Here is a 27,339-nt window from a genome sequence, read left to right as displayed (position 1 = left end):
CAAGTTGCAGTATCGTGACTAAGAAAACTGTGTTTTTGTATGAACAAGCATGTGGCGGTTCGACTCAAATGCATTAGTAAACTCTGCACCCTCTGACTAAGACCAGAACTGGCGAGTTTGTGATTGTGAAAAGAACTTAACGGCCGAAGTGACTTTTCTAAGTGATATGGGTCCGTAATGAAAGAATAATTGAAAATAAGAGTTACCCAGAATAATCAAATATCTAAATTAATACATAACAAATGATTAATTTCTAATTGGGAACACAACCTAAGAATAAGAATCATTTGAAATTGGAGTCAGATTAAACGAGTGAAATTAAGTGAACTTCACAGAGACGCTGAAAAGGAATACACGCGTTAACCTTCGCCCAACGCCGTCGGACTCCGTTTCTGGGCCAATGGGGGGTTCCTTACAGTGAAGCATGGTACTCGCAAAAAATCAAGAAAATTTAATTTAAACAATAAGACTAAATGTGACTGTGTGTAGCGCTGAAAAAGCTTTTAGAAACACGACCACAAATGATTTGGTGGCCAACAGTGCCAGATTAGTAGTAAATAAGCTAATAACAAAGCTGTTGTATGGCTTTATAAGATTTTTATTTCACATTGAAAATCACAGATCCACTTTCGTTAATTAAAGAAAAGAAAAAAAAATGATACATTGGTTTGTAGTCACCAGCAGGTGGTGCAAAGAACACGCAAAGTATGACATCTTCACTGGGACAGACTTATTTATACTGACAATATTTATACTGCATTTCACTTAAGCTCCAGCATTGATCTATGTTATACTTTAAACTTGACATTGTGTAGTAGTAAATATTGTTAAATTATGTTCATCATTTGTAAGTCACTTTGGATAAAACCATCTGCTAAACAAATAAATGTGACACGTGACACTCCTGTCAATCATTCAGAGCTCCACCCACAGAGAGATGATAAAGCTGTAAAATATTTTGCCATTTGTCCAAAACACTATGGCTTCTTCATCACAGGCTGAAAATAGAAAGACAGAATTAAAGAATGAATACATTAATATTTAATACACTTTAACTGTCAGGTTGGTATAAAATGACTTGAGTTACTTTATCTTAAACAGTAAATTATATTTAGTGTATCAGGTCTTCATCGTTAAATCATAGTGTGTTGACCCATCACACCACAAACTATAATAATAACTATATTACTGTGGTTATACAACAATAGATGCTAACAATAAAGCACAACAATAGCTATATTAGTGTCCACACCAACGGATGGTTTTCATGTTTAGCTCTGTTTAGTTTCTGCTTGGACTTTCAGTTTGTTGTCACATGTGTTCCTTTGTTCTATGTTCCCATCACAATCTGTCACCATGGACACTAATCATCATCATCATCATCATCAGCTGTTCGTCATTTCAGTTAGTCATCTGTGTCATGAAGTTGTTCACTGTCCTGCACTCCTATGTACGGTGACCGGGAGGGGACATGTTCGGTTCACTTAGTTTTGTCGTGGCCACGACATATAAACTCGTGGGAACGTGATAATATGTCGTGGCCACAAAATATTAATTGTGGGAACGTGATATTAATTGGTGGGAACGTGATAATAAGTCGTTCCCTCACCATATGATCTCAGGCCACGACATAATGATGTTGTTACCTCGACAAAACGATCTCGTGGCCTCGAGATCATATGGTGAGGGAACGATATATATTTTTCTCGTGGCCACGACTTCATTATGTTGAGGGAACGACATCTATTTCTCATGTCCACGAGTTACATGTGTAAACAACCTGCGCGACCATAGCAACCTGGAATGATCACAAATGAATAAGATTATAATAATATTTATTTTTAATTAAGAAAAAGAGCGGAATTAAGAAGTAATTAACATGTTGCCTATTGTGTTGTGTGCGATGCCTAAAGCAGCATTCGAATGAAGTTTATCAATAAATATTAGAATATGTATATTTTTATCACATCCAACAGTCTTTTAAATCCATTCACTGATTGTTAATTTTTTATTTCATATTTTTATATTATTTATTATTATTATTATTAGGATATCATTATTGGTTAAATGTTTTTTATTCATTGTTATGTAGCCCTATTTGCTTTATTTCCCCATCATTTCGTGTATCCTTTCTGTAGGCCTATATTATGTTGTTAGCTATACTGCCCTACAAAGCAAAAAGGCAGTAACTACGCAGAGTGCAGAACTGAGAAAAATGACTTAAGAGTTATCCTATCATCCAGCTAAGTAGTTGTAGGTAGATTATTGGACATGTTGCTGTTATGTTACTTTATATTAGCTTATTCTTTGTACATATCAATCCTCATATTTAATTTGATATTTTACCCCTATTTTGCAGTTACTGTATTATTGCTTTGTATTACTTACCAAAAACGTGAGACACCATACCAAGAAAAAAGGCAGTAACTACAGATTCTCCAAAAACTATTTTGCCACAACTTGGGCTATGGGTGTCTTAGATACACTGTATCTGAAATAATTGGAACCATTTGTTTTCCTGAACATGGATATACCAAACCCAAACTAATTTGACCATTTTAGGTCAATATTTTCCACCCGGAAGCTGTTCTGGTGCTGAAACGGCTGCTTAAAGTCTCACATTGCTAAGCTGTATCAAGGTCCAAATGGGGACCATTTATTTTAGGACCACATTATTATTTGTGAGTATTAGATTAATGTGTGTTTCTGTATCTGTAATAGTAGTATTTGCTATACCTACAAATCACATTAATGTTAAAGCACTCCAAAACAACTTTTCTTTGGAGCAATATAGGCAAGTTAAACTCCAATTCAACAGAGCAAAACAAAATAATTGTGTCTAAGTGTTTCTAAGGCTTTTTAAACTTTTAGGATGATAAATAAGATAAACAAGTTGATTTTATATGGTGCAGTATCTGTTTCAGTAGGTTTATAAACACAAAGTACTGAATGAAATGAATACATGGGACAGATATTTCAAATTAGTAAACATACATTTAATAATAGATTGTATATAGATTACAGATTATATATATATATATATATATATATATATATATATATATATATATATATATATAAATAAATAAATATAAATAAAATAATAGAAATCAAATTAATTGGTGAACATGAACACCACATTTCATATGGTTATTACTCCTCATCCTCCACAACATTGCTCACAGGCAGGGAATACCAGAACACCCTCCTGTTTGGTGGCATGAGAGGACAAAGATTACAGATTATGTCTCTCTTGTTGACCTCCTCAACCCCTCTATTCTGTGGTCGCAAAAGAGTGGGCACCTTCAGCAAGAATTTTTTCATTAGGAAGTCCAATTCCATAAATTCATTCTTCGTATGGGATAGTTTGTAAAAGAGGCTCTTGGAGCCATGCCGCTCCTGTATCTCTGCCATCTCCCTGAGCTTTGGTGCTTGCGCTTTCTTGACCTTGACGGTGGAGTGGCCATCCCTCCAATCTAGCACATTGGCATTCTCCAATTTGACAACATCCACCTTCCTGGAGTTGGAGCTTGCCACAACACTCACAAAGTCCTCGAAGTCGTAGACCACACCACCTGGACGGCTCCTCATTTGCTGCTCGACACCATGGTGGAAACTGTCTGCACTCATGAACGTGTGTCCCCTCTCAAAAAACTTTAGTGTGATGTCCTCCTGTGAAATGGTGTCACTGTTCACAAGAGTGACGAGTGAGGATAGAAGGCACCAGTTCTTATTCTGTGCACTGCAGTTGTCCACCCAGAATATGCTGTGGCGTACATCCCGCTCCTTCTCCAATGCAGTTGTGTATGCTGATGTAATTTCCGCTGCACTTCGCCCAGCCATTCCCATCATGGCATACCAATGTTTCGTGGTATGCCATGATGCGACGAGTAAATACTGCTGACTTGACTCCTGGCATGCGTGGCAGCATTATCACCTTCTGGAGGTCCACGCTCCGAACTGATGTCATGTCCGGCCAGTCCCTCTCTGCATCTGCCTGGTAGCTTTGGCGGCTCTCTAGGGCAGACTGCTTATGTTTGTTCCACCTTAGGCACTCTGGGCAATCTGAGCTTTCAGTCTCCCCTGTGTGGCAGTTCGCATGTTCAGCATGTTCCAAACAGTCCTCACATTGCTCCTCCCCAAGTTTGGCAAAGCTGATTTTTTTGTCTTTTACAATCTTCCTGTATGCTTCATAGGAGCAGGTGTTTCCTTTATCCAGGTAGTCTGAATGCATCATCTTTATAGTGATGTCACTTGGCAGGTACCGTCGATTTGGGGCATGCTCCCGTCTGTAATGGCTCACACAAGGATGGAAGGACTCAATGTGGTCATCAAGGGTCTTCACGTCCATCTTGTTGACTGCAGCCTGCCTTCCTCTCTGGTCCTTGGGTGGAACCAGTGGCCTGGTGTTTGACTTCCCCATCATGGAAATGACCAGACTGTCATTTTTAGGGTGATAGCCCAATGATGACAGGAAAAACATTTTGCAGACCTGTCTTGGCTCTCCTTTCTGGTTTTGCAGCCGGTAGATGAATGAGCAGCCACGGCGACTTTCTGGGCCGGTTGTTGTTCTTTTGGTTGGCATTGAGGTAATTGAGTAAAACATCCATGATCGTCTTTCTGTGTAGGTCATCTCCCAGTATTGACTCCATATCTCCCTCCGTCTTTCCTCTGAAATATGGTCTGTACACCGTCTTCGACATTTGGCACCACATGGCTCTCTCATTGGTGGTCGACGTGATTCCACTTCAGGCTGTGGCCCTGGCTGTGGTTCTGGCTGTGGCTCTGGCTCTTGAACTTGTTCCTCTGGGTCTCCAAGTTCCACTTCAGTCTGTGTCATCGTATGGGTTGGGACATAATCTGGGTCTGTAATGTCATCGTATAAGCTGTCCACGCTGGTGGTATCCAGAAAAGTGTCCAGGATGGTCCACTCCATTTCTTCAGTGGGGGGCAGGACTTGCTGCCTCTTTGATGGAATACCTACATGTGTATCTAAAATACAAAAGAGAGAAAATTAGTGGCATGAATGTAAATCCCTATTATATGGACATACATATATATATATATATATATATATATATATATATATATATATATATATGACAAAATAATGCACGAATTAGGCTAACACAATAATAAATTAATAATTTTGCACCCTCAATGAAAATGAAGAACGAAATAAAGCCAACACACAAAAACGCAACCTGGCTTCATATTTACATTAGGCCTACAATAATAGGATAAAACATAGAAGTTTGCAGTCATGCAGAGGGACAACATTTTAATATAATTTAGGGGAATCCAAATTAAACATATAATTTTATATTCAGAAGAAGAAGCCATGCAATAAATAAATGCTTAGGAACAGGAACCAATGTGTTTGAGTCTGAGAGCTAAGGGGGGAGAGGGAGGGGGCGTAAATACCTGCGGAAGTTTGTTTTTTGTTGAAAGCATGGATGCTTACTAAAGAGAAAGATGTCAGTTTTGCTCACAACTCGCTAACTGCTCTAAACAGCGGACATAGTCTTCAAACAGCGGCTGTGAAGAGAGTGTGTTTTAAGTTGAACACCTGTCACGTTACACTGATAGCTGTGTTTATGGACAGTTATATTCTCCTGCTGGACAACAACGCCGTGAATGATTAACTTAGCCTATGAAAAAAGAAGACGCCGTTCATGTAAGTTAGCCTAATAAGAGCGAAGAAGATCACGGTGGCTGCTTGGATGTTATGGGATAGCCTGATGCCTTTAGAAGTTTTACCTCCGGCCAAAGGTTATCTTTTGGTGCTGTTTCTGTCTGTCTGTTCGTTAGTAAAATAATTCGAAAAGTACTGTACGGATTTGGATGACATTTTCGGACAACATGGGTATAAGGACCTGATGACTACATTTTGGTGGTGATCCGGAACACGGGACATTTGGAATTAGTATTGCCTCAGTGACCTAATAGGCTACCTTGACAGAGGTTAGTGCTCACCGAGTGCTTTTCTAGTTATTGAATATTTTTCCACCGCTGGTTGGATTATAACTTTGTGACATGATCAACAAAATGATGACATGGCATCGGCGATGATGTGAAGTTACAGAGGATAAAGTTACAGCTAGGAGCAGGGAGGATCAGGGGCAGGTAAGCAAAGCTATTTAAAACATCGCCTGTTAATTAGCATAATGCTATCTGACTGGACCTCTGAGAGGAAGTCCCGCCCTGGCAGCTGACAAGTGCTTATATTGTGATAGCCTAGCCTCTTAATGTTTAATCTGTCACTGTTACTTACCATTCTCCGGGTATTTTCTTTTCAACGCCAGTTCGACCATCTTCTTTCCTCGGCTTTGTGCCATCTCAAACAAAATTTGTGTGAAGTTAGAAGGGTGAAATCGCAAATGTAAAAACCGCCCCGCGACTTGCGAGGATGCCGCGAAATCAGCTGTGTGTGTTCACCATGGAAACAGTAACTTCACTGCGCAGCAACACGGTTATTTTTTGTTAGGTAAAACATAACAAGAATACAGTAATGGATGTTACTGTACTCATGCTTTGTTTCACTAGGGCTTTTTGCAGTTACTGTACAAACAACTACCATTTTTCTCCAAAACGACACACATTTCAGATAAGATGTTTTGTCACATAACAAAGGATGCCTTGAATGTCATGAAAATGACAATAACTAATTTTTGACCAAAAATGCAGTTACTGCCTTTTTGCTTTGTAGGGCAGTATATTTTTTAAATACTTTAAATGCCAGATCATGCCAATAAAATGTGACTTTATGACTGTATTGTAGCCGTGAAGATAGGATAAATGAGCGTCTGTTATCATTTGTAGACCCTCGTGCCCGTGACAGCATTTGAATGAAGTTCGAATAATTTATTATTATTAATTGGTTATATGTTAAAAGAATATTTAAGCTAAAAAAAAAAAAAAATCCATTCACTGATATAGCCTAGACAAAAAATTTAATTTTGTTCATCATTTTATTCATTTTATTTAGGTTTAATATGCATATTAATAATAATAATAACAATAATAATTATTATTATTATAAAGACACGATCAGATTAAAAAGGCTGTGAGATGGGATGGATAACTGTTCATTATCATTAAATGAAGTTTGTTATGAAATTGATAAACTTCATTTGAATGCAATAGTGGCAACATTGTGCGCAATAGGCTATTTATAGCTTATTAAATTGCGCGCGATGTTGACTATATAGACAGCATTCAAATAATAATTTTTTAATTCCGCACTTATTTTATCATTCTTAATTCCAGGTTGCTATGGTAGCGCGCGTTGTTTACACATGTAACTCATGGCCACAAGAAATAGATGTCGTTCCCTCAATATAATGAAGTCGTGGCCACGAGAAAAATATCTCGTTCCCTCACCATATGATCTCGAGGCCACGACTTTACATCGCGTGGCCACGACATAAGGATGTCGTTACCTCGACAAAACGATCTCGTGGCCACGACATATTATCACGTTCCCACGAGTTTATATGTCGTGGCCACGACAAAACTAAGTGAACTGAACATGTCCCCTCCCAGTCACCATACCTATGTGTTTACACTACCTGCCTGCCATTGTTGGAGTTTGATATTAAACGTTTGGAAGTTATCTTCTGCCTTCATTTGTTACCATTACAGATGATCGGACCACAAATGGATTACGCCGCAAACTGTGTTTTTTTTCACCTTGCCCTCACCTGCCCCTTTGACGACCCTGAAATCAATGTTCTGGATCAGGGCAAACTTTCACCACCCCGTGGACCTCCCAGATACCACCAATCTCAACTGGAGAGAAGCCATCATCAGGTGTCTGGAGAGCATCCATCCCTGAACCAGGACCCTGCTAGACCCAGAGCCTGAATCACCACCTTTGACCGTGGAGCACTCATGTGTGTCCCCTACAGAAGGGAGAGCTACCACCCTCTGCGACACGTCAACTAGAACCAGAGGAGAAAAGGCCAGGGCTGACCCTAACCCCAGAAGTGGAGCTCCATCGTGAGTTTGACCAGGGGAGTGAGCCCACGACATCTGAGGAGGAGGGATTTGTGAGGATAGAAAAAGGACTGGCTGATTGACTTCAACGAGGACTTGTCATATTCCACCCTATCCCACCCGGTACCATCATTGCTGTTTAAACAGCACCATTGACTATTTAAAAAATTAACATATCTGCCTCATACACCTGCATGGACTGTGATTTAATCATTTCTCTGATATGTGTGGAAATCAACCTACTCAACACCGTCATGTCCAGTCTCCTCTCACTACCTTCATCCCAGAGCTCAGCCAGTCCTCCAGCCCAGCCGCTGGCGGATGTCCACAGCCCTGCGCCATCTCCTTGGGAGCCCTGCTCTGACGTCAAGCTCTGCTTCTGGTCTCAGAACTGTTCGCTCCATCTCGGCCTGTTGATCTGTCGGCTCTGTCTTGGCTCCATCCACCTTCAGCTCCACCGACGACCCTTGGAATTGCAGCTCCTCCGGGTTCTCTCATCCTGCCGGCTCCTCTTGGTCAGTCATCACACCACTTCTGTCACAAACTTGCGGTCCGTCCACTGCACTCAGTCCCTCCACCCCTACGACTGCTGTGGGTTCCTCCTTCCCCTTGACGTCACCTCTGTCCTTGATCCCACCGGGTCCACCTCAGCCCTCGGGTACTCTTCGAGAGTCATCGCCGTGGCATCACCGTGGCATCACCTGGGCCTCCGCTACCAGCGATATTGATTGTTCCCATCAGCTCTCTGTCTGTGCTTGCAGATCCATTGGTCACGCCTCCATCGGTCATCCCCCAGCTATCGTCAGCCTCGTCACCACCTGGACTCCTCCCTCCCTCATCTCTGCCGTGGGCTGTCGCCACTGGGGAGCTCTGGGTCTGTGCCATCAACCATCTTCCATCAGTGTTGCCAGTGTCTCGTCATCCCACCTTCACCATCCACTCGCCGCATCCTGCCATCATCCCTCCTCTTCTGCCTCTCACCAACCCTTCTCCTTCACCTCATCCTCATCCAGAGCCCCTCCGGCCCTCCCTCTGTTCTGCCACAGCGCAAGGTCGCGCCTTGCTGGAGGGGGGCGATATGTCCTGTTTAGTTTCTGTTTGAATGGACTTTCAGTTTGTTGTCTTTGATCACATGTGTTCCTTTGTTCTATGTTCCCGCCACAGTCTGTCACCATGGACACTAATCATCATCAGCTGTTCATAATTTGAGTTAATTATTTGTGTCATTAAGTTGCTGCCTGCCTGTCATTGTTGGAATTTGATATTAAACGTTTGGAACTTATCTTCTGCCTTCCTGCAAGTACCTTTACAATGGTACTATATATAAAAATAACTATAACAATAATTATATTACCGTCCACACCAAAATATGATAACTATATTAGCGTCTTCACCAATGGACAAAACTATAACTTTAACTTAGCATTACATTTTCATAAATAAGCTCGGTCAGCTCAACATCACCAGCTTGACGTCACACATGATGAAGTATGGATTAAATCATCTTTGTAATTAAAGAAAAGAACAGATTATACACAAAATAAATGACTATATTAGCGTCCACACCAATGGAAGATAACTATAACATTAACTTACTGTTAAATTTCCATAAACAGGTTCAGTCAACTTAACATCAGAAGCTTGACGTCCCGTATGATGAGGTCTGGAATGATTCATCTTTGCCATTAAAGGAAAAAAAAAAACAGAATAAACACACAAAATAAATAACTATATTAGTATCCACACCAGCTGATGATAATTATAACATTGATGTACCGTTACATTTTCATAAACAGGTTCATTCAACTCAACATCAGAAGCTTGATTTCTGTCAGGATGAGGTCTGGATTGATTCATATTTGCCGTTAAAAGAGAAAACAGAATCAGTAACTGACACCATATAAAGTCACAACAGCATTCAGACTTTCAATATTTCATAAGTACATTTACCTGATCAGGAAACTAACCATAACCAAACTCATTTTTCTCACCTGAGAATCCAGTGTGTCATTTCTCTTTTTCATCCTGCTTCTCCTTAAAAAACAAAATGGGAAAATATTTCATATATCTTCACTGGTCAACTTTGTGTAGAATTATTCTTATTCATTTCTATGATGAAAAAAAAAAATCTACAATACAGTTAAATACCTGCAATAAAATATTACACACAGCATCTTACCAAACAAGCAACATCGTAAGGACAACTGCAGCTCCACAAACCACTCCAATGGACAAGTACAATATCACCAGAGGTTCTACAAAAAAGTAAATTAATTTGCATCACTTTAGAAAGAGTAATGTAAGTATATGAGCTTCTCTACCTTTGACAGTCACAGTTACAGCGTCTGATCTCTGAGATCCATGTTGATTGTGAGCCTGACAGTAGAAGCGTCCACTCTGTAGTGCACTGAAACTCTGTCCAGATCCAACAGCTGAGCTTTCATTCTCCTTAAACCAGCTGAAGTTCAGAGCAGGAGGGTTTGAATCACTGCTGCAGATCAGAGTCACTGAATCTCCTGACACTATTTCACCAGATCCGTTTATCCATACTGAGACGTTCCTGGGAGGATCTGAAATGGATACAATCGAAAATTCTCAGTAAATATCAGAAAATTGTGGATTTGTGAACAACGTGCAGATGATCATTAACTCACACATGACGTTTAAAGTCACAGCAGAGTATTTCTCTCCATGTTCATTGATGGATCTGCACTTGTATTCTCCACTGTCATCAGAGCTGATCTTTGAGATGCTGTAGATTCTTCCAGATCCTACAAATGTTCTTCCTTTATACCAGTAGATTTCTGCAGGAGGGTTTGAATCACTGCTGCAGATCAGAGTCACTGAATTTCCTGACACTATTTCACTAGATGGACTGATGGACACTGAGACACTCTCTGGAGGATCTAAAAGAACAATAACATGAAATCATCTCATTCAAACACAATCTCTTTTTTTTTAAGTACAAATGAATCTGTACTCACACATGACATTGAGCTGAACAGCAGGAGAGATGTGATTTTGTCCGTGTACAGCACAGCTATATCTGCCTGTATCCTCTCTTCTGACTGACTGCAGCAGGAGTTCATTGTTTCTGTCTCTTCTCTCAGTTAATGGCTGTGAGTTTCTGTACCAGATGAATGTTGCTCTGTCAGTCAGAGTGCAGCTGCTTTTACATGTCAGACAGACTGAATCTCCCTCTATCACTCTCTCAGGAGACTCCACCTGAAGATCTGAACACAACACACACATTATATCTAGTGCTGCTGTCATACACTGATTATTATTCAACATAATGCACAGAAGAAGAGAGAAACCTCATGAAAGTCACCTGTGACAGCAAGAGTCACTCCTGGATCACCAAGCCATTTTCCTTCTGTTATATTAGTGATGAATCTGAAATAGTACATGTGTGAATCCTTCAGTGTCACATGACTCAGTCTCATGGTGCAGTTCTGCTGTTTATCTCCCAGATACTGAAGCCTCGGACTGTATTCAGGGTCCTCAGACAGATCTGGATGTTCTGTATTTCTAACTTGTGTTTTGGTCCAGAACACTCTCTCAATCTGATATCCAGTAGGGTATGTATAAGTGCAGCTCATTATCACTGATGAGTCCTTTAGAGCACAGATGTGTGAAGGACTGTAACTCACACCCCAATCAGCACTAGAAACCCCTGAAACACAGAATTCATAGAGTGAAGAAAAGAATCTGCTTTTGTACAAATAATGTTGGGGAGGGAAATTGCTTAGTTTCCTCTTTAGTCAGTCACTCACCGTGAATCATAAGCAGGAAGATCAGAGGAAGAGGAGGAGCCATTCTGACTGACATCAGAGCAACACCTACAACAAATGAACAGCAGCTTATTTCTGATGTCATGAATATAGAACTACTTTTTATAGTACATGTAAATATCATTAGTTCACTCCATGTGTCGATGGTGGTGTTTGTTAAGTTTTGATTTATCACACATTCTTCATTTTCTCAAGTTCCTTTTTCCGGCTAGTGCAAATCGAGCTCATCTACAATGCAAAGTGCACCTTATACACAACAAAACACAAACAATCCTGCTCCAATCCCTGGTCAGTCAGTATTTGTTCTATTACACTTACAAGCAAAACATGGCCAAACATTAAAGGGGTGGTTCAGTGTTTTTTTTCTAGGCTTGATTGTGTTTTTGGGGCACAGTTTAGTCTTAATGCTTTGTTTTTTTGAAAATGCTGTATTTGTCATCTATTTTACCTTTATTCTACACCTCTGTTTCCATTGTCATTTGAACGGCTCGTTTGACTTCCTGCTTCTATGAAGCCACTCCCTCCGAAATACGCAATTTGCTCAGATTGGTTAGCTGGCCCAGTGTATCATGATTCGCTGAAGCGTCCGGAAACGCCACGCCCCTTACCATTAGTTGCTTCAGTGGAAATGTAAATAATAGCTTCTATACTGCTGTATCAAATTGAGCCGAATCAGACCCAGATGAAGAGGGTCAAGCAGAACCTCGTTTATGAATGGTATTTAATTTTTGTATTTGTGTCAAATTGTTTAGATGCTGTCACTGCTGTTTGTTAGCTTTCAATATATGGTTTTATCCTGATTAAAGCTTTACTGTAGCCGAATACATGACTGAGTAGTAGCATTTTTGTAAAGGTAGCGTTTAATTTATAGCATGAACAACTGTTTGTCTATGAACATAGACGTTTGTTGGAGAAGTATGCACTAGAATTTAGCTAACTGGCTAGCAAAAATGAGTTGCTCTTTGTATATGTCATTGATGCAACCAAAAATAGCAACAGAACTATACGTTTAAAAGACATGTACAAACATTAAAACGTACTTACAGTTTGAAGCCAATAAACAGCAGCTTCTGCTTTTAAAGTGGGAACTGCTTCATCTTTCATTAATAGCCTTTGTGTAAATCCAGCATTGAACTCGTGTAGATTCTGGAAGCTTCTTCAGCGCCGCATCCAGTGTAGAAAATATCAGATCATAATGGGTTCTATTATCTTTTGATGCATCGTGTTGCTTGCGTCCGGTGTACACAACTCTTCTGCTTTCATTATGCTGCGCCACATGGCCTCGCCCACATTGTTGCGTGTTCCCAGGGGCGTGTTTTACAGGGTTTATGATGTCACCAACCCGGGAAGAAGCTTGTTGTAGTCCAAACCGGTCATTTTTTACTTGGGTAAAGTTGGTTTTATATTCGCACATTCGGACTTCTGATAAATTCAGTTTCACAGAAATTTTTCACAGTCGATCAAAATAGGCAAGTATTGTTTTAAAGGCATATTTACTTGTGAATGTCCACTGAATGTCCAATGTAGTGTGATTAACAAGGCTATTGAATACGGATGTCCGAATGTGCGAATATAATCCAACTTTACCCAAGTACCAAACAGTGTCTTTAGATCAGGGGTTCTCTACTCTTTCCTGCAGAGTTTTGCTCCAAATCTAATCAAACACAAGCTAATCGAGGTCTACAGCTCTACTAGAAAGATATAGGCGGTGAATTTGATGAAGGTTGGAGCTAAACTCTGCTGGAGAGTGGAGTTCAAAGGCCAGAGTTAAGGCCTGTAGCCTACACACTGGGACAAATATTGCGCGCGATTATCGCCGACGTTTAACACCTCGTGACTAAACAAAGGGTGCCAATGTGAGTGTGCAAACCGATGAGAAAAACGCGAGGCGTAAAAGTGTCATTTTTTTAAAAAAAAAAACAACGCCTCGGGTTTTTTTTTTTTTTTTTTTTTTTGGTTTGACGCACTGCATTAAAAACTGGCAGACCAATGAAAGTGGCGCTCTTGTTCAATTGCTTGTATGGGAAGCCAAACACACCAAAAGTGGTACGAGGCAGCGGGGTGTTACAAAGCTCGCGCCGCGCTGACATGTCATCTGCGCGGATCAGTGGACCGAGCCGCGCGACCGACTCGTCAGCGCAGCGCGGACGTGTTTTCTAGCGCCACCCAATGGGCAGCGCGGCGCGAGCTAATCTCATCCAATAGTATCCAGCTGCAGACCCGCAGCACCACAGTTTCAGAACCGCAGTTTCATGATGTCTACAGTATTTAACAACAATAATTTTAAATAAAGTCATTTTTCTGTTCATATAGGCCTAATATGCATAAGATATCATGATGTACAAAGAGCAATATTTTAAAACAGCCTATATGCTTAATGTCAATGAACGGATACAAACACAGTCGTGTATAGGCTACTGCGAGAATAGGCTACAACTACGCCGTTTATTTTTAAATTATTTTCTCCACGTTTTAAATAGGCTAATACAATGACACAGAGTTTGAGAAGATTTATTTTTTTTATTTTTTTTATTAATTCAAACATATATTAATACATGTGTAACATTTGACTGTATATTTGATCGTATTATTTCCTTCATGTTCAAATTGTTACACATAATACTTACATTATGTAACGTAGGCTATTTAATGTCAAATAAAAATAACCATTTAAAAAAAAGCCTTGAACAAGTAAAACGTGTGTTGAAAACAAATAGGATATAAAACATTTCTAAAATAATAGGATTAAAACATATTTAAACTGCTCAGAATAAAATAAAAACAAGCAAAAAACAAATAATCACGATACATAACACGATACATATCTTTGACAAATGCAAAAAAATCTTTAATGATAAAATGTAAATGATTCAATAGCCTAGCAGACACTTAGTAATACAAATACTTAGTAATATAAATATATAAATATAAATTCGTTCACCACATCATGACAGAAATATCATACACTCACCATATACACCTTCTGATGTCTCATTGGCTTAAATGCATGTTTCACTTGTTCAAGGATTTGGAATGATTAAATACATGTAGGCTTATATTTTGACATTAAATGCCCTTAAATGCCTCTGTGTCTTTATGCTATTTGTCAGAAGTTCACAACATGAACATAAGGAAATAATATCACATACAGTCAAGGGAGACATTTTACTATATGGTTACACATTTATTAATATATTTTCAAAATTATATGGTTACAAGTATTTGTTCACAGTTTATACATTAGTTCATGCCTTAACAAAACATAGTTTGCATTATCGATTAACTTGGTAAAAACTCCTCTTTGTACATCATGATATCTTATGCATATTAGGCCTATATGAACAGAAAAAATGACTTTATTTAAAAGTATTGTTGTTAAATACTGTAGACATCATGAAACTGCGGTTCTGAAACTGGTGCTGCGGGTCTGCAGCTGGATACTATTGGATGAGATTAGCTCGCGCCGCGCTGCCCATTGGGTGGCGCTAGAAAACACGTCCGCGCTGCGCTGACGAGTCGGTCGCGCGGCTCGGTCCACTGATCCGCGCAGATGACATGTCAGCGCGGCGCGAGCTTTGTAACACCCCGCTGCCTCGTACCACTTTTGGTGTGTTTGGCTTCCCATAGCTTGGAGCTGCTGAAGTTACAGTAAAAAACGACTTGCTAGCGCTCAAGCACAAAACGGTCTTGCCGGGCACACATTGATCCGTTCCACCTGCACGATCCGTTTCACGCATGCGCGTAATTACGTAGTAGAAAACGTCACGGTTTTCCTACACTGTCGGTACCTACTAATGGAACACTTGACGGCAAGGCGGCACATTTGTGTAACGTTAGTTGTATTGTGTTTAACATTTAACAGCGGGTCTATTTTGATGCTTTTAAATGTAGCTTAGGCTATGCATTACGCGGATGCCAATCCAAAATAATAAAGGAGTTGTGAGTCGTTACATGAACATACATGATCAGTTTCCTCCATACTCTCCATTGCGATTCATTGCTGGTATAAGGCTTAACATCCTTAACTTGACGTGTTTTGGTCTGAGGTCAGTAGTATTGTCAAAGACGGTTTGTGTCGTTTTTTTTAATTAAAAGCTGCTAATAGTTAACTTTCAAGTTGAGTAATTTTGTATTAGTATGGGTGTATATAGGCTAATATATATCTATATAATTTAAATGAGGAAAATAACCCCTTCAATGTTGTTTAAGACAATAAGGAACATAATATGCATTTCTGCCAAGACTATCTGCACTTACATGAAGAAAGAACTACAAACAAGTGTGGGGAAACGTTATAGAGTATTTCAAACTGAGAATGGAAATGACTTGACAATGGAAATTACTTGTTTTATTTAAGAGTAAAACCTCTCTCTCTCTCTCTCTCTCTCTCTCTCTTTCACACACACACACACACACACACACACGCACACACATGTTAGGTTTTTGTGAATTGTGGGGACTTTCCATAGGCCGCAATGCATTTTATACTGTACAAACCGTACTTCCTATCCCCCTACCCTACCCCTAACCCTAAACCTAACCATCACAGGAACCTGTGCATACCTTTATTTTCTCACAAAAACATCATTTAGTATTTTTAATAATTAATTATAATTATTTGGGGCCGGTCCCCACGATGTAGGTGAACTCAGGTTTATATTACACACACACACACACACACACACATACTATCTCTCCCTCTCCCTCCCTCCCTCTCCCTCTCCCACACACTCTCTCTCTCCCTCACACACACACTCTCTCTCTCTCCCTCACACACACACACGCACACACGCACAGAACGGATCGTGCAGGTCGTTTTTTTTTTCCTTTTACATTCAAGAATATCTATTTCATAAATGTTTATTTGCATGCACTACCGTTTCTGACTACCATCTCTCATATGTCATATATATATATATATATATATATATATATATATATATATATGCATATATATATATATATATATATATATATATATATGCCATTTTATATCTGCATTTTTATCTTCTTTAACTTTATTAATATCATAAATATGTTTATTTGCACTACTGTTAAGCACAAGCGGCACATACTGTCAGGGAGTGAATTTGCACGTTCATTCTGCGCATAGCCAGTGAAAATCGCTTGGGTATGAACACAAAAAATGTCTCCGAAAATGCTGCCGATAAATGCGTACGATATTCATCCTGGTGTGTACAGGCCTTTATATCTTAATATGCTGTATGTATCAGCTCAGAGCCCTTCATGTTTTTACATTTTCCACCGTATGCTAAAATACTTTCAATTTTCATTCCAATCTACACTCCATAGCCCACAATTACAACACAAACAGCAGCTTTGTACATTTTTCAAAAAAGAATTATTCACACCGTTAAAATAATAATAATAATAAAAAGCTAGTTGATGATACTGAATCTAAAGAAATATTTGTAAATGATGCTCTTACCTTTTTTTGCCAGTGCTAAAATAACCAGGTTGAAACAGCACTGGGTTTCTCATACTCTGAAACATGTGATTAACACCTTATGTTTTAACATGTGGCCATATTCATGACACTTCACCTAGTGTTGGTTTAGTTTATCAAGTCATAAGAGTAACATCACAGAGAACACATCAGACTAAACACATAAAACAAAAGTAAAAACTCTACACCAGGTTCACAGAGATGCTCTCAGAGATGCTCATGTTATAATGTTTTCAAACTTATCTGCATCTTCATAAGGAACCAAGAAAATAATTACTTAATTGTGCATTTGATAAAATTTGACTAGCAATTTGGCAATAATACGAACTTTCTGATTAAGTACTAGAATATTACAGATGCTTCCTCTGAATGTCTAAACATCAATCTTATGAGATCTTCTAAGCTTGTTTTTCTAATAGTGGCCGTGTGTCACTTCATAGTGTCTGATTCTCTGTCATCTCTAACTCTAAATGTAGTCATATAGATACAGTTTTGTATCCATATATTTGTATTTAACTTGTCCAACTTCAAACTAGCAGTATCTTTCAATGTGACCCTTGTGAGAGACAGGCCATTTCCGAAATCATCCCCTATACCCTTTCACTATTCACAATGCAAAAGTGTTGGCATGTAACTTATATATATATATATATATATATATATATTTTATTTATTTATTTATTTTTTTTCATCACGTGTCCCTTTAGGTGCTCAGAAGAAGCGGTAAACCCAAGGCCTATTAAAATATCCACACTTGCGGTCTTGTCTACTTGCATGATGTAATTCCTGTTTTTTGTCCAAGTGCTCATGTAGGTGTGAAGACTAATAGTGTGTGTAGAGCAAATGCAAGAGTTTACAGTTTTATTTTGAATAAAATATCTAATTTAACTTAGTTTGGAATATTTTCCTCAACATTTTGGAGAACATGAGTTCCTGAACATGAAGCATGATGGGATACACAAAGCATATTTGAATGTTTGTAAAGGGCACTGGCTTTTTTTAGATCTGGCATATTCGCACTTCCTGTCACATGCAAACACTCTCAAATAGCCATGACCTCAAGAGCGGGTATTTGGACAAGCCCACTGTAGTCCACTCGAAAGAGTGAATAAAGACGATTGAGCACCATTTTCTGCACCAGTCACCATTCCATTGTACACTCATTATTGCAATGCATTATGGGATTGAATGAGTGCTCTACGCCACTACAAATGGCTGTACCCTGAAATAGTGCACTATAAGTGTGAAGTTGCTTCCTCTGACTGAGGAATGATTTCAGAACACATCCATGGACAGACGAGACATCATAGATGATGCTGATGAACTGTGAATATCTCAAGGAGGTAAAATAAATATCTTAAGAATGTCTATATAATACCTACAAGCTATCCGTTAGCATTCCCATTCATCTCAGTTGACATTCGTTTGGCTGACTGACGCACACAGACCCGAAGTACCAGCTCTTTAAGCTCACATGCACCAGGTGTAGATGAGGAAACATTTGGGTGAACTTAGAGTAATATATCTGAAGTGCTTCCTGTAGAGGGCGCTAGCGCTGGGATGCTTTATTCATTTATTATGATAAGACTAGTGATGTGAGAGTTCATTTATGAAATGATTTTGCACACTGCACAACGAGGACATCTGCTGGCCAAAGACAAAAGCTGACAAGCAAAGGAAAGACAGGCTGAATATTCTATTACGATATCCTTTACAATTTTCATAATATGTTTAACTTAAAGTGATATTTTTATATGCACTAAGTACACTAGTGCACAGTGTATTTTTTTTTTTTAAATGAAGCAAATTTATTTCACAAAATTGTTGACATCAATTGTTATTTGTACTTTATTTTATTTCATGACTTTCTAACTGACAACATAGTCCCAGCCTCAGACGTTGGCTAAACATTTGATGCATTTGGCACACTTAACCGGTGTTGTGATGAATTTCGACTCCCTGCCAAATTATTATCCTCCTCATTGAAGTCACTACCTGACTTCCTGATTCTAACCCCACTCCTAAACCCACCTGCATCATAGTCCCTCTCCCATCTTTAGACATACTCATTGGTTGTCATCCATAAAATCTTCAATAATCATCTGTTTTGTACTATCCCACAATGTGTTAGGAGCATTAAAGTCTCTGCGTATTATATATTTTGCCATTTCCCACCTCATATACTATCAAGCATCTCTCTCTATAATTACTACCTTGTTGAATGAAAGTAATCACTCCAATTGCAGAGCTTCTATCTTTATGTACTGCTGTATAACCATGAATTATAAAATCAAGTGATGGTTTTAACCAGGTTTCCTGTATACATATGATGTTTGGTTTAACAGATAATTCTTCTAAATATTTTAATTCTTGTCCATTAGCAATTAAACTTCTGACATTCAAATGTAAACTGGATAGTACCATCAATGCTCTCCTCCACCACCACATGTTGACAGTGTTTCAGATATCTCTGCTGTTAGTGCTACATTAATTAATTCGACTGATAGCTCTTCTATCCCTATAGGTACTTTTCTGTCACTTTTGTGATTATCTTGATTCTCTCTGTTCTACTGCTTGTTTTTGTTGAGCAGCTGATAATCTTCCTCTTCGTGGACGTGTTTAAAGGTGCAATAGGCAAGATTTCGGTCCGCTAGAGGCCTATTCAAAACAAAGGCGTAGCTTAATGATGACGGCAAGTTTGAGCGCAGAATCTTGGGACATGTGGTCTTCACCTCACAGCCAGTGGAAACAATCGAGATAGGAAATCATGTTCATAATTATTAACATTACTGTAGTCTGAAGCAGAGCAGGAGCGAGTGTTGTGGAGCTGAACGAGGAGCTGGAGCGATTGAGCAACACACGCCTCACGAGCAGCGGGACTTTTATTATGCCACAGTCGTTGGCGCCGCTTCCGCTTTTCCGGTCATGAGTATGAGGTAACACAACTCTGTTTATCATATTAGACACATTTGAGAGTGTTGAAAGTGATATTATAACGTTGCTCTGAGCGTTCGCTCGGCGGCTGCTGTGAGACACTGTTATACACTGCAGTAAGATAGATCGATTTTACAATATCATATTAAATGCTGGATGGTGTTGATCAATGGCATGCAATTAATTTTAAAACGTATTGTATCATGGAGAAAATGCTGTATTACTGTTACTAAAAATAAAGCTGCATCTGATTATGCTATGCTAGCTACTTCACAAAATAGTGTTTTTCTCTGAGGCATGGTAAAGCATGGTACTCGCGACAAATCAAGAAAATTAGATTTAAACAATAAGACTAAACGTGTTGAGCTATATAACAACAATTAGTTTTCTGTCTATAAATATATCAAAACAGTTGTTCCATTGTCTATTAAAACATGTAATATATTAAAGCGTCTTTGGTGTTTCCATGGTTTCTACAAAATCAAACCAGAAACCGAGGGTAACGCGGGTATGACGCAATTGACAGGCGACTCCTCACACGTCCCGGAGCCTTGGTTAAAATTGCAATTTTCTTACGATTTACAAATAGTTTGAAACATTTGGAATATTATAAGTACTCAAGTGAACAAAATATATAACACTGGCCTAGTGGTTTTTGGATATTTTACTGCAAAAATATTACATATTGCACCTTTAATTTAAAAATGGTGGATTTGAACTGCTCTAGTTTTGATGTCATTGACATCAGACGGCAAATGTTCCCGTGTGTCATGTGACTGTGTGTAGCGCTGAAAAAGCTTTTAGAAACACGGCCACAAATGATTTGGAGGTCAACAGTGCCAGATTAGTAGTAAATAAGCTAATAATAATAATACTGTTGTATGGCTTTAGAAGATTTTTATTTCACATAGAAAGTCACAGATCCACTTTCATTAATTAAAGAAAAGAAAAAAATAATGCATTGGTTTGTAGTCACCAGCAGGTGGAGCAAAGAAAACGCAAAGTATGACATCTTCACTGGGACAGACTTATTTATACTGACAATATTTATACTGCATTTCACTTAAGCTCCAGCATTGATCTAGCTTAAACTTTAAACTTGACATTGTGTAGTAGTAAATATTGTTAAATTATGTTCATCATTTGTAAGTCACTTTGGATAAAACCATCTGCTAAAGAAATAAATGTGACTCGTGACACTCCTGTCAATCATTCAGAGCTCCACCCACAGAGAGAAAGATAAAAGCTGTAAAATATTTTGCCATTTGTCCAAAACACTATGGCTTCTTCATCACAGGCTGGAGAAAGAAAGACAAAATTAAAGAATTAATACATTAATATTTAATACACTTTAACTGTCAGGTTGGTATAAAATGACTTTGAGTTACTTTATCTTAAGCAGTAAATTATATTTAGTGTATCAGGTCTTCATCATTAAATCATAGTGTGTTGACCCATCACACCACAAACTATAATAATAGCTATATTAGCATCTACAGCAATAGATAAGGATAACCACAACAATATCTATAGTAATATCCACACCAGTGAACGGATTTCACGTTTATTTCTGTTTAGTTTCTGTTTGTATGGGCTTTCAGTTTGTTGTCTTTTATCACACGTGTTCCTTTGTTCTATGTTCCCACCACAGTCTGTCACCATGGACACTAATCATCATCATCAGCTGTTCGTCATTTGAGTTAATTGTCTGTGTCATTACATAAGTTGTTCCCTGTCCTGCACTCCCATGTGTTTACACTACCTGCCTGTCATTGTTGGAATTTGATATTAAACGTTTGGAACTTATCTTCTGCCTTCCTGCAAGTACCTTTACAATGGTACTATATATAACGATAACAATAATTATTACCATCCACACCAATATATGATAACTATATTAAGGTCCTCACCAATGGGCAAAACTATAACTTTAACTTAGCATTACATTTTCATAAATAAGCTCGTCAGCTCAACATCACCAGCTTGACGTCACACATGATGAAGTATGGATTGAATCATCTTTGTAATTAAAGAAAAGAACAGAATATACACAAAATAACTGACTATATTAGCGTCCATAACATTAAAGTACCTTTATATTTTCATAAATAGGTTCGTTCAACTCAACATCAGAAGCTTGATTTCTGTCAGGATGAGGTGTGGACTGATTCATCTTTGCCGTTAAAAGAGAAAACAGAATCAATAACTGACACCATATAAAGTCACAACAGCATTCAGACTTTCAATCTTTCATTAGTACATTTACCTGATCAGGAAACTAACCATAACCAAACTCATTTTTCTCACCTGAGACTCCAGTGTGTCATTTCTCTTTTTCATCCTGCTTCTCCTTAAAAAACAAAATGGGAAAATATTTCATATATCTTCATTGGTCAACTTTGTGTAGAATTATTCTTATTCATTTCAATGATGAAAAAAAAATCTACAATACAGTTAAATACCTGCAATAAAATATTACACACAACATCTTACCAAACAAGCAACATCGTAAGGACAACTGCAGCTCCACAAACCACTCCAATGGACATGTACAATATCACCAGAGGTTCTACAAAAAAGTAAATTAATTTGCATCACTTTAGAAAGAGTAAAGTAAGTATATGAGCTGCTCTACCTTTATCAGTCACAGTTACAGCGTCTGATCTCTGAGATCCATGTTGATTGTGAGCCTGACAGTAGAAGCGTCCACTCTGTAGTGCACTGAAACTCTGTCCAGATCCAACAGCTGAGCTTTCATTCTCCTTAAACCAGCTGAAGTTCAGAGCAGGAGGGTTTGAATCACTGCTGCAGATCAGAGTCACTGAATCTCCTGACACTATTTCACCAGATCCAGTTATCAACACTGAGACGTTCCTGGGAGGATCTGAAATGGATACAATCGAAAATTCTCAGTAAATATCAGAAAATTGTGGATTTGTGAACAACGTGCAGATGATCATTAACTCACACATGACGTTTAAAGTCACAGCATCAGAGTATTTCTCTCCATGTTCATTGATGGATCTGCACTTGTATTCTCCACTGTCATCAGAGCTGATCTTTGAGATGCTGTAGATTCTTCCAGATCCTACAAACGTTCCTCCTTTAAACCAGCTGAAGTTCAGAGCAGGAGGGTTTGAATCACTGCTGCAGATCAGAGTCACTGAATCTCCTGACACTATTTCACCAGATCCGTTTATCAACACTGAGACGTTCCTGGGAGGATCTAAAACAGAAAACACAATACATTTACATCACAGACTTTGTTTATAGGATTTAACATCACAGTTACTGAACCATCATTAACTCACACATGACGTTTAAAGTCACAGCATCAGAGTATTTCTCTCCATGATCATTGATGGATCTGCACTTGTATTCTCCACTGTCATCAGAGCTGATCTTTGAGATGCTGAAGATTCTTCCAGATCCTACAAACCTTCTTCCTTTAAACCAGCTGATTTCTGCAGGAGGGTTTGAATCACTGCTGCAGATCAGAGTCACTGAATCTCCTGACACTATTTCACCAGATGGACTGATGGACACTGAGACGCTCTTTGGATGGTCTAAGAGAACAATAACATGAAATCATCTCATTCAAACACAATCTCTTTTTTTTAAGTACAAATGAATCTGTACTCACACGTGACATTGAGCTGAACAGCAGGAGAGATGTGATTGTGTCCGTGTACAGCACAGCTATATCTGCCTGCATCCTCTCTTCTGACTGACTGCAGCAGGAGTTCATTGTTTCTGTCTCTTCTCTCAGTTAATGGCTGTGAGTTTCTGTACCAGATGAATGTTGCTCTGTCAGTCAGAGTGCAGCTGCTTTTACATGTCAGACGGACTGAATCTCCCTCTGTCACTCTCTCAGGAGACTCCACCTGAAGATCTGAACACAACACACACATTATATCTAGTGCTGCTGTCATACACTGATTATTATTCAACATAATGCACAGAAGAAGAGAGAAACCTCATGAAAGTCACCTGTGACAGCAAGAGTCACTCCTGGATCACCAATCCATCTTCCTTCTGTTATATTAGTGATGAATCTGAAATAGTACTTGTGTGAATCCTTCAGTGTCACATGACTCAGTCTGATGGTGCAGTTCTGCTGTTTATCTCCCAGATACTGAAGCCTCTGACTGTATTCAGGGTCCTCAGACAGATCTGGAGGCTCTTCTGTTTCCTTTTTATCTTTTGTTTTGATCCAGAACACTCTCTCAATCTGATATCCAGTAGGGTACGTATAAGTGCAGTTCATTATCACTGATGAGTTCTTTAGAGCACAGATGTGTGAAGGACTGTAACTCACACCCCAATCAGCACTAGAAACCCCTGAAACACAGAATTCATAGAGTGAAGAAAAGAATCTGCTTTTGTACAAATAATGTTGGGGAGGGAAATTGCTTAGTTTCCTCTTTAGTCAGTCACTCACCGTGAATCATGAGCAGGAAGATCAGAGGAAGAGGAGGAGCCATTCTGACTGACATCAGAGCAACACCTACAACAAATGAACAGCAGCTTATTTCTGATTTCATGAATCAGAAGTTTTAAACTTAATTTTAATGTACTTTTTATATAATAGCTAATAAACATGTAAATATTATCATTAGTTCACTGCATGTGTCGGTGGTGGTGTTTATTGAGGTTTGGTTTAGAAATACTGTGGTTAAGCAGGTTTATCACACATTCTTCATTTTCTCAAGTTCCCTTTTCTGGCTAGTGCAAATCGAGCTCATCTACAATGCAAAGTGAACCTTACACATGACAAAACACACACAGTCCTGCTCTAATCGCTGCAAAACATGACCAAACATCAAACACAACCACTACAATAAAAGAAGCAGAAAAGATTAAAGAAAAATCTATTAATTTTATCATGCTTGTCCTCAAATGTCTTTCCTGCAGAAGACCAGCTAGAATTTTAAACACCGGTTTATGCTGTAGCAGTCTTAAACGATAAAGTGTTTTAACAAAAGCTGTATTTACTCACTGAGCTGAGAAATCGTGTTAAATATATTAAACATTTCCAAAAATCAGACCAAATAGTGTCTTTAGATCAGGGGTTTTCTACTCTTTCCTGCAGAGTTTTGCTCCAAATCTAATCGAACACAAGCTGATCGAGGTCTACAGCTCTACTAGAAAGATACAGGCGGTGAATTTGATGAAGGTTGGAGCTAAACTCTGCAGGAGAGTGGATTTCGAGGCCAGAGTTATATCTTAATATTCTGTTTATATCAGCTCAGACCCCTTCATTTTTTTACATTTTCCACCGTATGCTAAAATACTTTCAATTTTCATTCCAATCTACACTCCATAGCCCACAATTACAACACAAACAGCAGCTTTGTACATTGTTCAAAACAGAATCATTTACACCATTAAAAATACAGTTAATTTAATAGAAAGCTATTTGATGATAATGAATCTCAAGATCGATTAGTAAATGATGCTCTTACCTTTTTTTGCCAGCACTAAAATGACCAGGTTGAAACAGCACTGGGTTTCTCACACTCTGAAACATGTGGTTAACACCTTATGTTTTAACATGTGATCATATTCATGACACTTCACCTAGTGTTGGTTTAGTTTATCAAGTCATAAGAGTAACATCACAGAGAACACATCAGACTAAACACATAAAATAAGAGTAAAAACTCTACACCAGGTTCACAGAGATGCTCTCAGAGATGCTCATATTATAATGTTTTCAAACTTATCTGCATCTTCCTAAGGAACCAAGAAAATAATTGCTTGATTGTGTATTTGATAAACTTTGACTAGCAATTTGTCAATAATAAGAACTTGCTGATTAAGCACTAGAATATTACAGATGCTTCCTCTGAGTGTCTAAACATCAATCTTATGAGATCTTCTAAGCTTATTTCTCTAATAGTGGCCGTGTGTCACTTCATAGTGTCTGATTCTCTGTCATCCATATATTTGTATTTAACTTGTCCAACTTCAAACTAGCAGCATCTTTCAATGTGACCCTTGTGAGAGATGGGCTGTTTCCAAAATCCCCTATATATATATATATATATATATATATATATATTTTTTTTTTTTTCCCATCACACGTCCCTTTAGGTGCTCAGAAGAAGTAAGCAGTAAACCCTAGGCCTGTTAAAATACTCACACTTGCAGTCTTTGCGCTTGACCACTTGTCTACTTGCATGACGTATTTCCTGTATTTGGCTCAAGTGTTGAAGTAGGTGTGAAGACTGCAAGTGTGTGTAGAGCTTTTGATAACCTGATGTTCAAATACAAGAGTTTACACGGTTTTATTTTGATTACAATATCTAATTTAACTTAGTTTGGAATATTTTCCTCAACATTTTGGGGAACGTGAGTTTCTGAACATGATGCATGATGGGATACACAAAGCATATTTGAGTATTTGTAAAGGACACTGGGTGTTTTTCACACCTAGGACAGTCTTGCTCACTTCCTGTCACATGCAAACGCTCTCAAATAGCCATGACCTCAAGAGTGGGTCTTTGGACAGGCCCACTGTAGTCCACTCGAAAGAGTGAATAAAGACGATTGAGCACCATTTTCTGCACCAGTCACCATTCCATTGTACACTCATTATTGCAATGCATTATGGGATTGAATGAGTGCTCTCTACACCACTACAAATATCTGTACCCTGAAATAGTGCACTATAAGGGTGAAGTTGCTTCCTCTGACTGAGGAATGATTTCAGAACACATCCATGGACAGACGAGACATCATAGATGATGCTGATGAACTGTGAATATCTCAAGGAGGTAAAATAAATATCTTAAGAATGTCTATATAATACCTACAAGCTATCATCTCAATTGACATTTGTTTGGCTGACTGACGCACACAGACCCGAAGTACCAGCTCTTTAAGCTCACATGCAGCAGGTGTTGATGAGGAAACATTTGGGATGAACTTAGAGGAATATATCTGAAGTTCTTCCTGTAGAGGGCGCTAGGGCGGAAAAATTGAAAAAAAAACATTTTTCTATCTTTCTTTCACCAGTTAGTGAGAAAGAAGTAATGGATATTGTTCAAAAGTCTAAAAATAAATATTCTATGGACTGTCACTCCATCAATATGGCACTATTAAAAAAAGTTATAAATAATATTAAAGCACCTCTAACGCACA

At 38.6% G+C, this 27,339-nt stretch overlaps 3 protein-coding genes and 1 long non-coding RNA gene across 4 annotated transcripts in view; 2 read left to right on the top strand and 2 right to left on the bottom strand.

The window, feature by feature from the left end:
• LOC125271224 (B-cell receptor CD22-like) overlaps positions 1-27,339 on the top strand; it is a 1,156,500-nt gene that overhangs the window by 294,705 nt on the left and 834,456 nt on the right. The window lies entirely within an intron of this gene.
• Positions 1-27,339, top strand: part of LOC125271198 (hemicentin-1-like) — a 987,774-nt gene that overhangs the window by 145,676 nt on the left and 814,759 nt on the right. The gene's annotated exons all lie outside the window — the stretch shown is intronic.
• LOC125271341 lies at positions 545-9,853 on the bottom strand. Its single transcript, XR_007185579.1, has 3 exons — positions 9,775-9,853; positions 9,595-9,675; positions 545-998 (listed from the first exon to the last, which is right to left on the bottom strand). It is a non-coding gene; the product is annotated as an uncharacterized LOC125271341 (long non-coding RNA).
• LOC125271238 (B-cell receptor CD22-like) lies at positions 22,773-24,475 on the bottom strand. The gene is made up of 5 exons (XM_048195288.1): positions 24,184-24,475; positions 23,837-24,085; positions 23,505-23,759; positions 23,162-23,419; positions 22,773-23,077 (listed from the first exon to the last, which is right to left on the bottom strand). The coding sequence occupies exons 1-5, from the start codon at positions 24,458-24,460 to the stop codon at positions 22,788-22,790; spliced, it is 1,329 nt and encodes a 442-aa protein (XP_048051245.1). The 5' UTR covers positions 24,461-24,475; the 3' UTR covers positions 22,773-22,787.

Source organism: Megalobrama amblycephala, linkage group LG7 (genome assembly GCF_018812025.1).
Source record: "Megalobrama amblycephala isolate DHTTF-2021 linkage group LG7, ASM1881202v1, whole genome shotgun sequence".
NCBI classification, from domain to species: domain Eukaryota; kingdom Metazoa; phylum Chordata; class Actinopteri; order Cypriniformes; family Xenocyprididae; genus Megalobrama; species Megalobrama amblycephala.
This window is presented reverse-complemented; position numbering and strand designations above follow the sequence as displayed.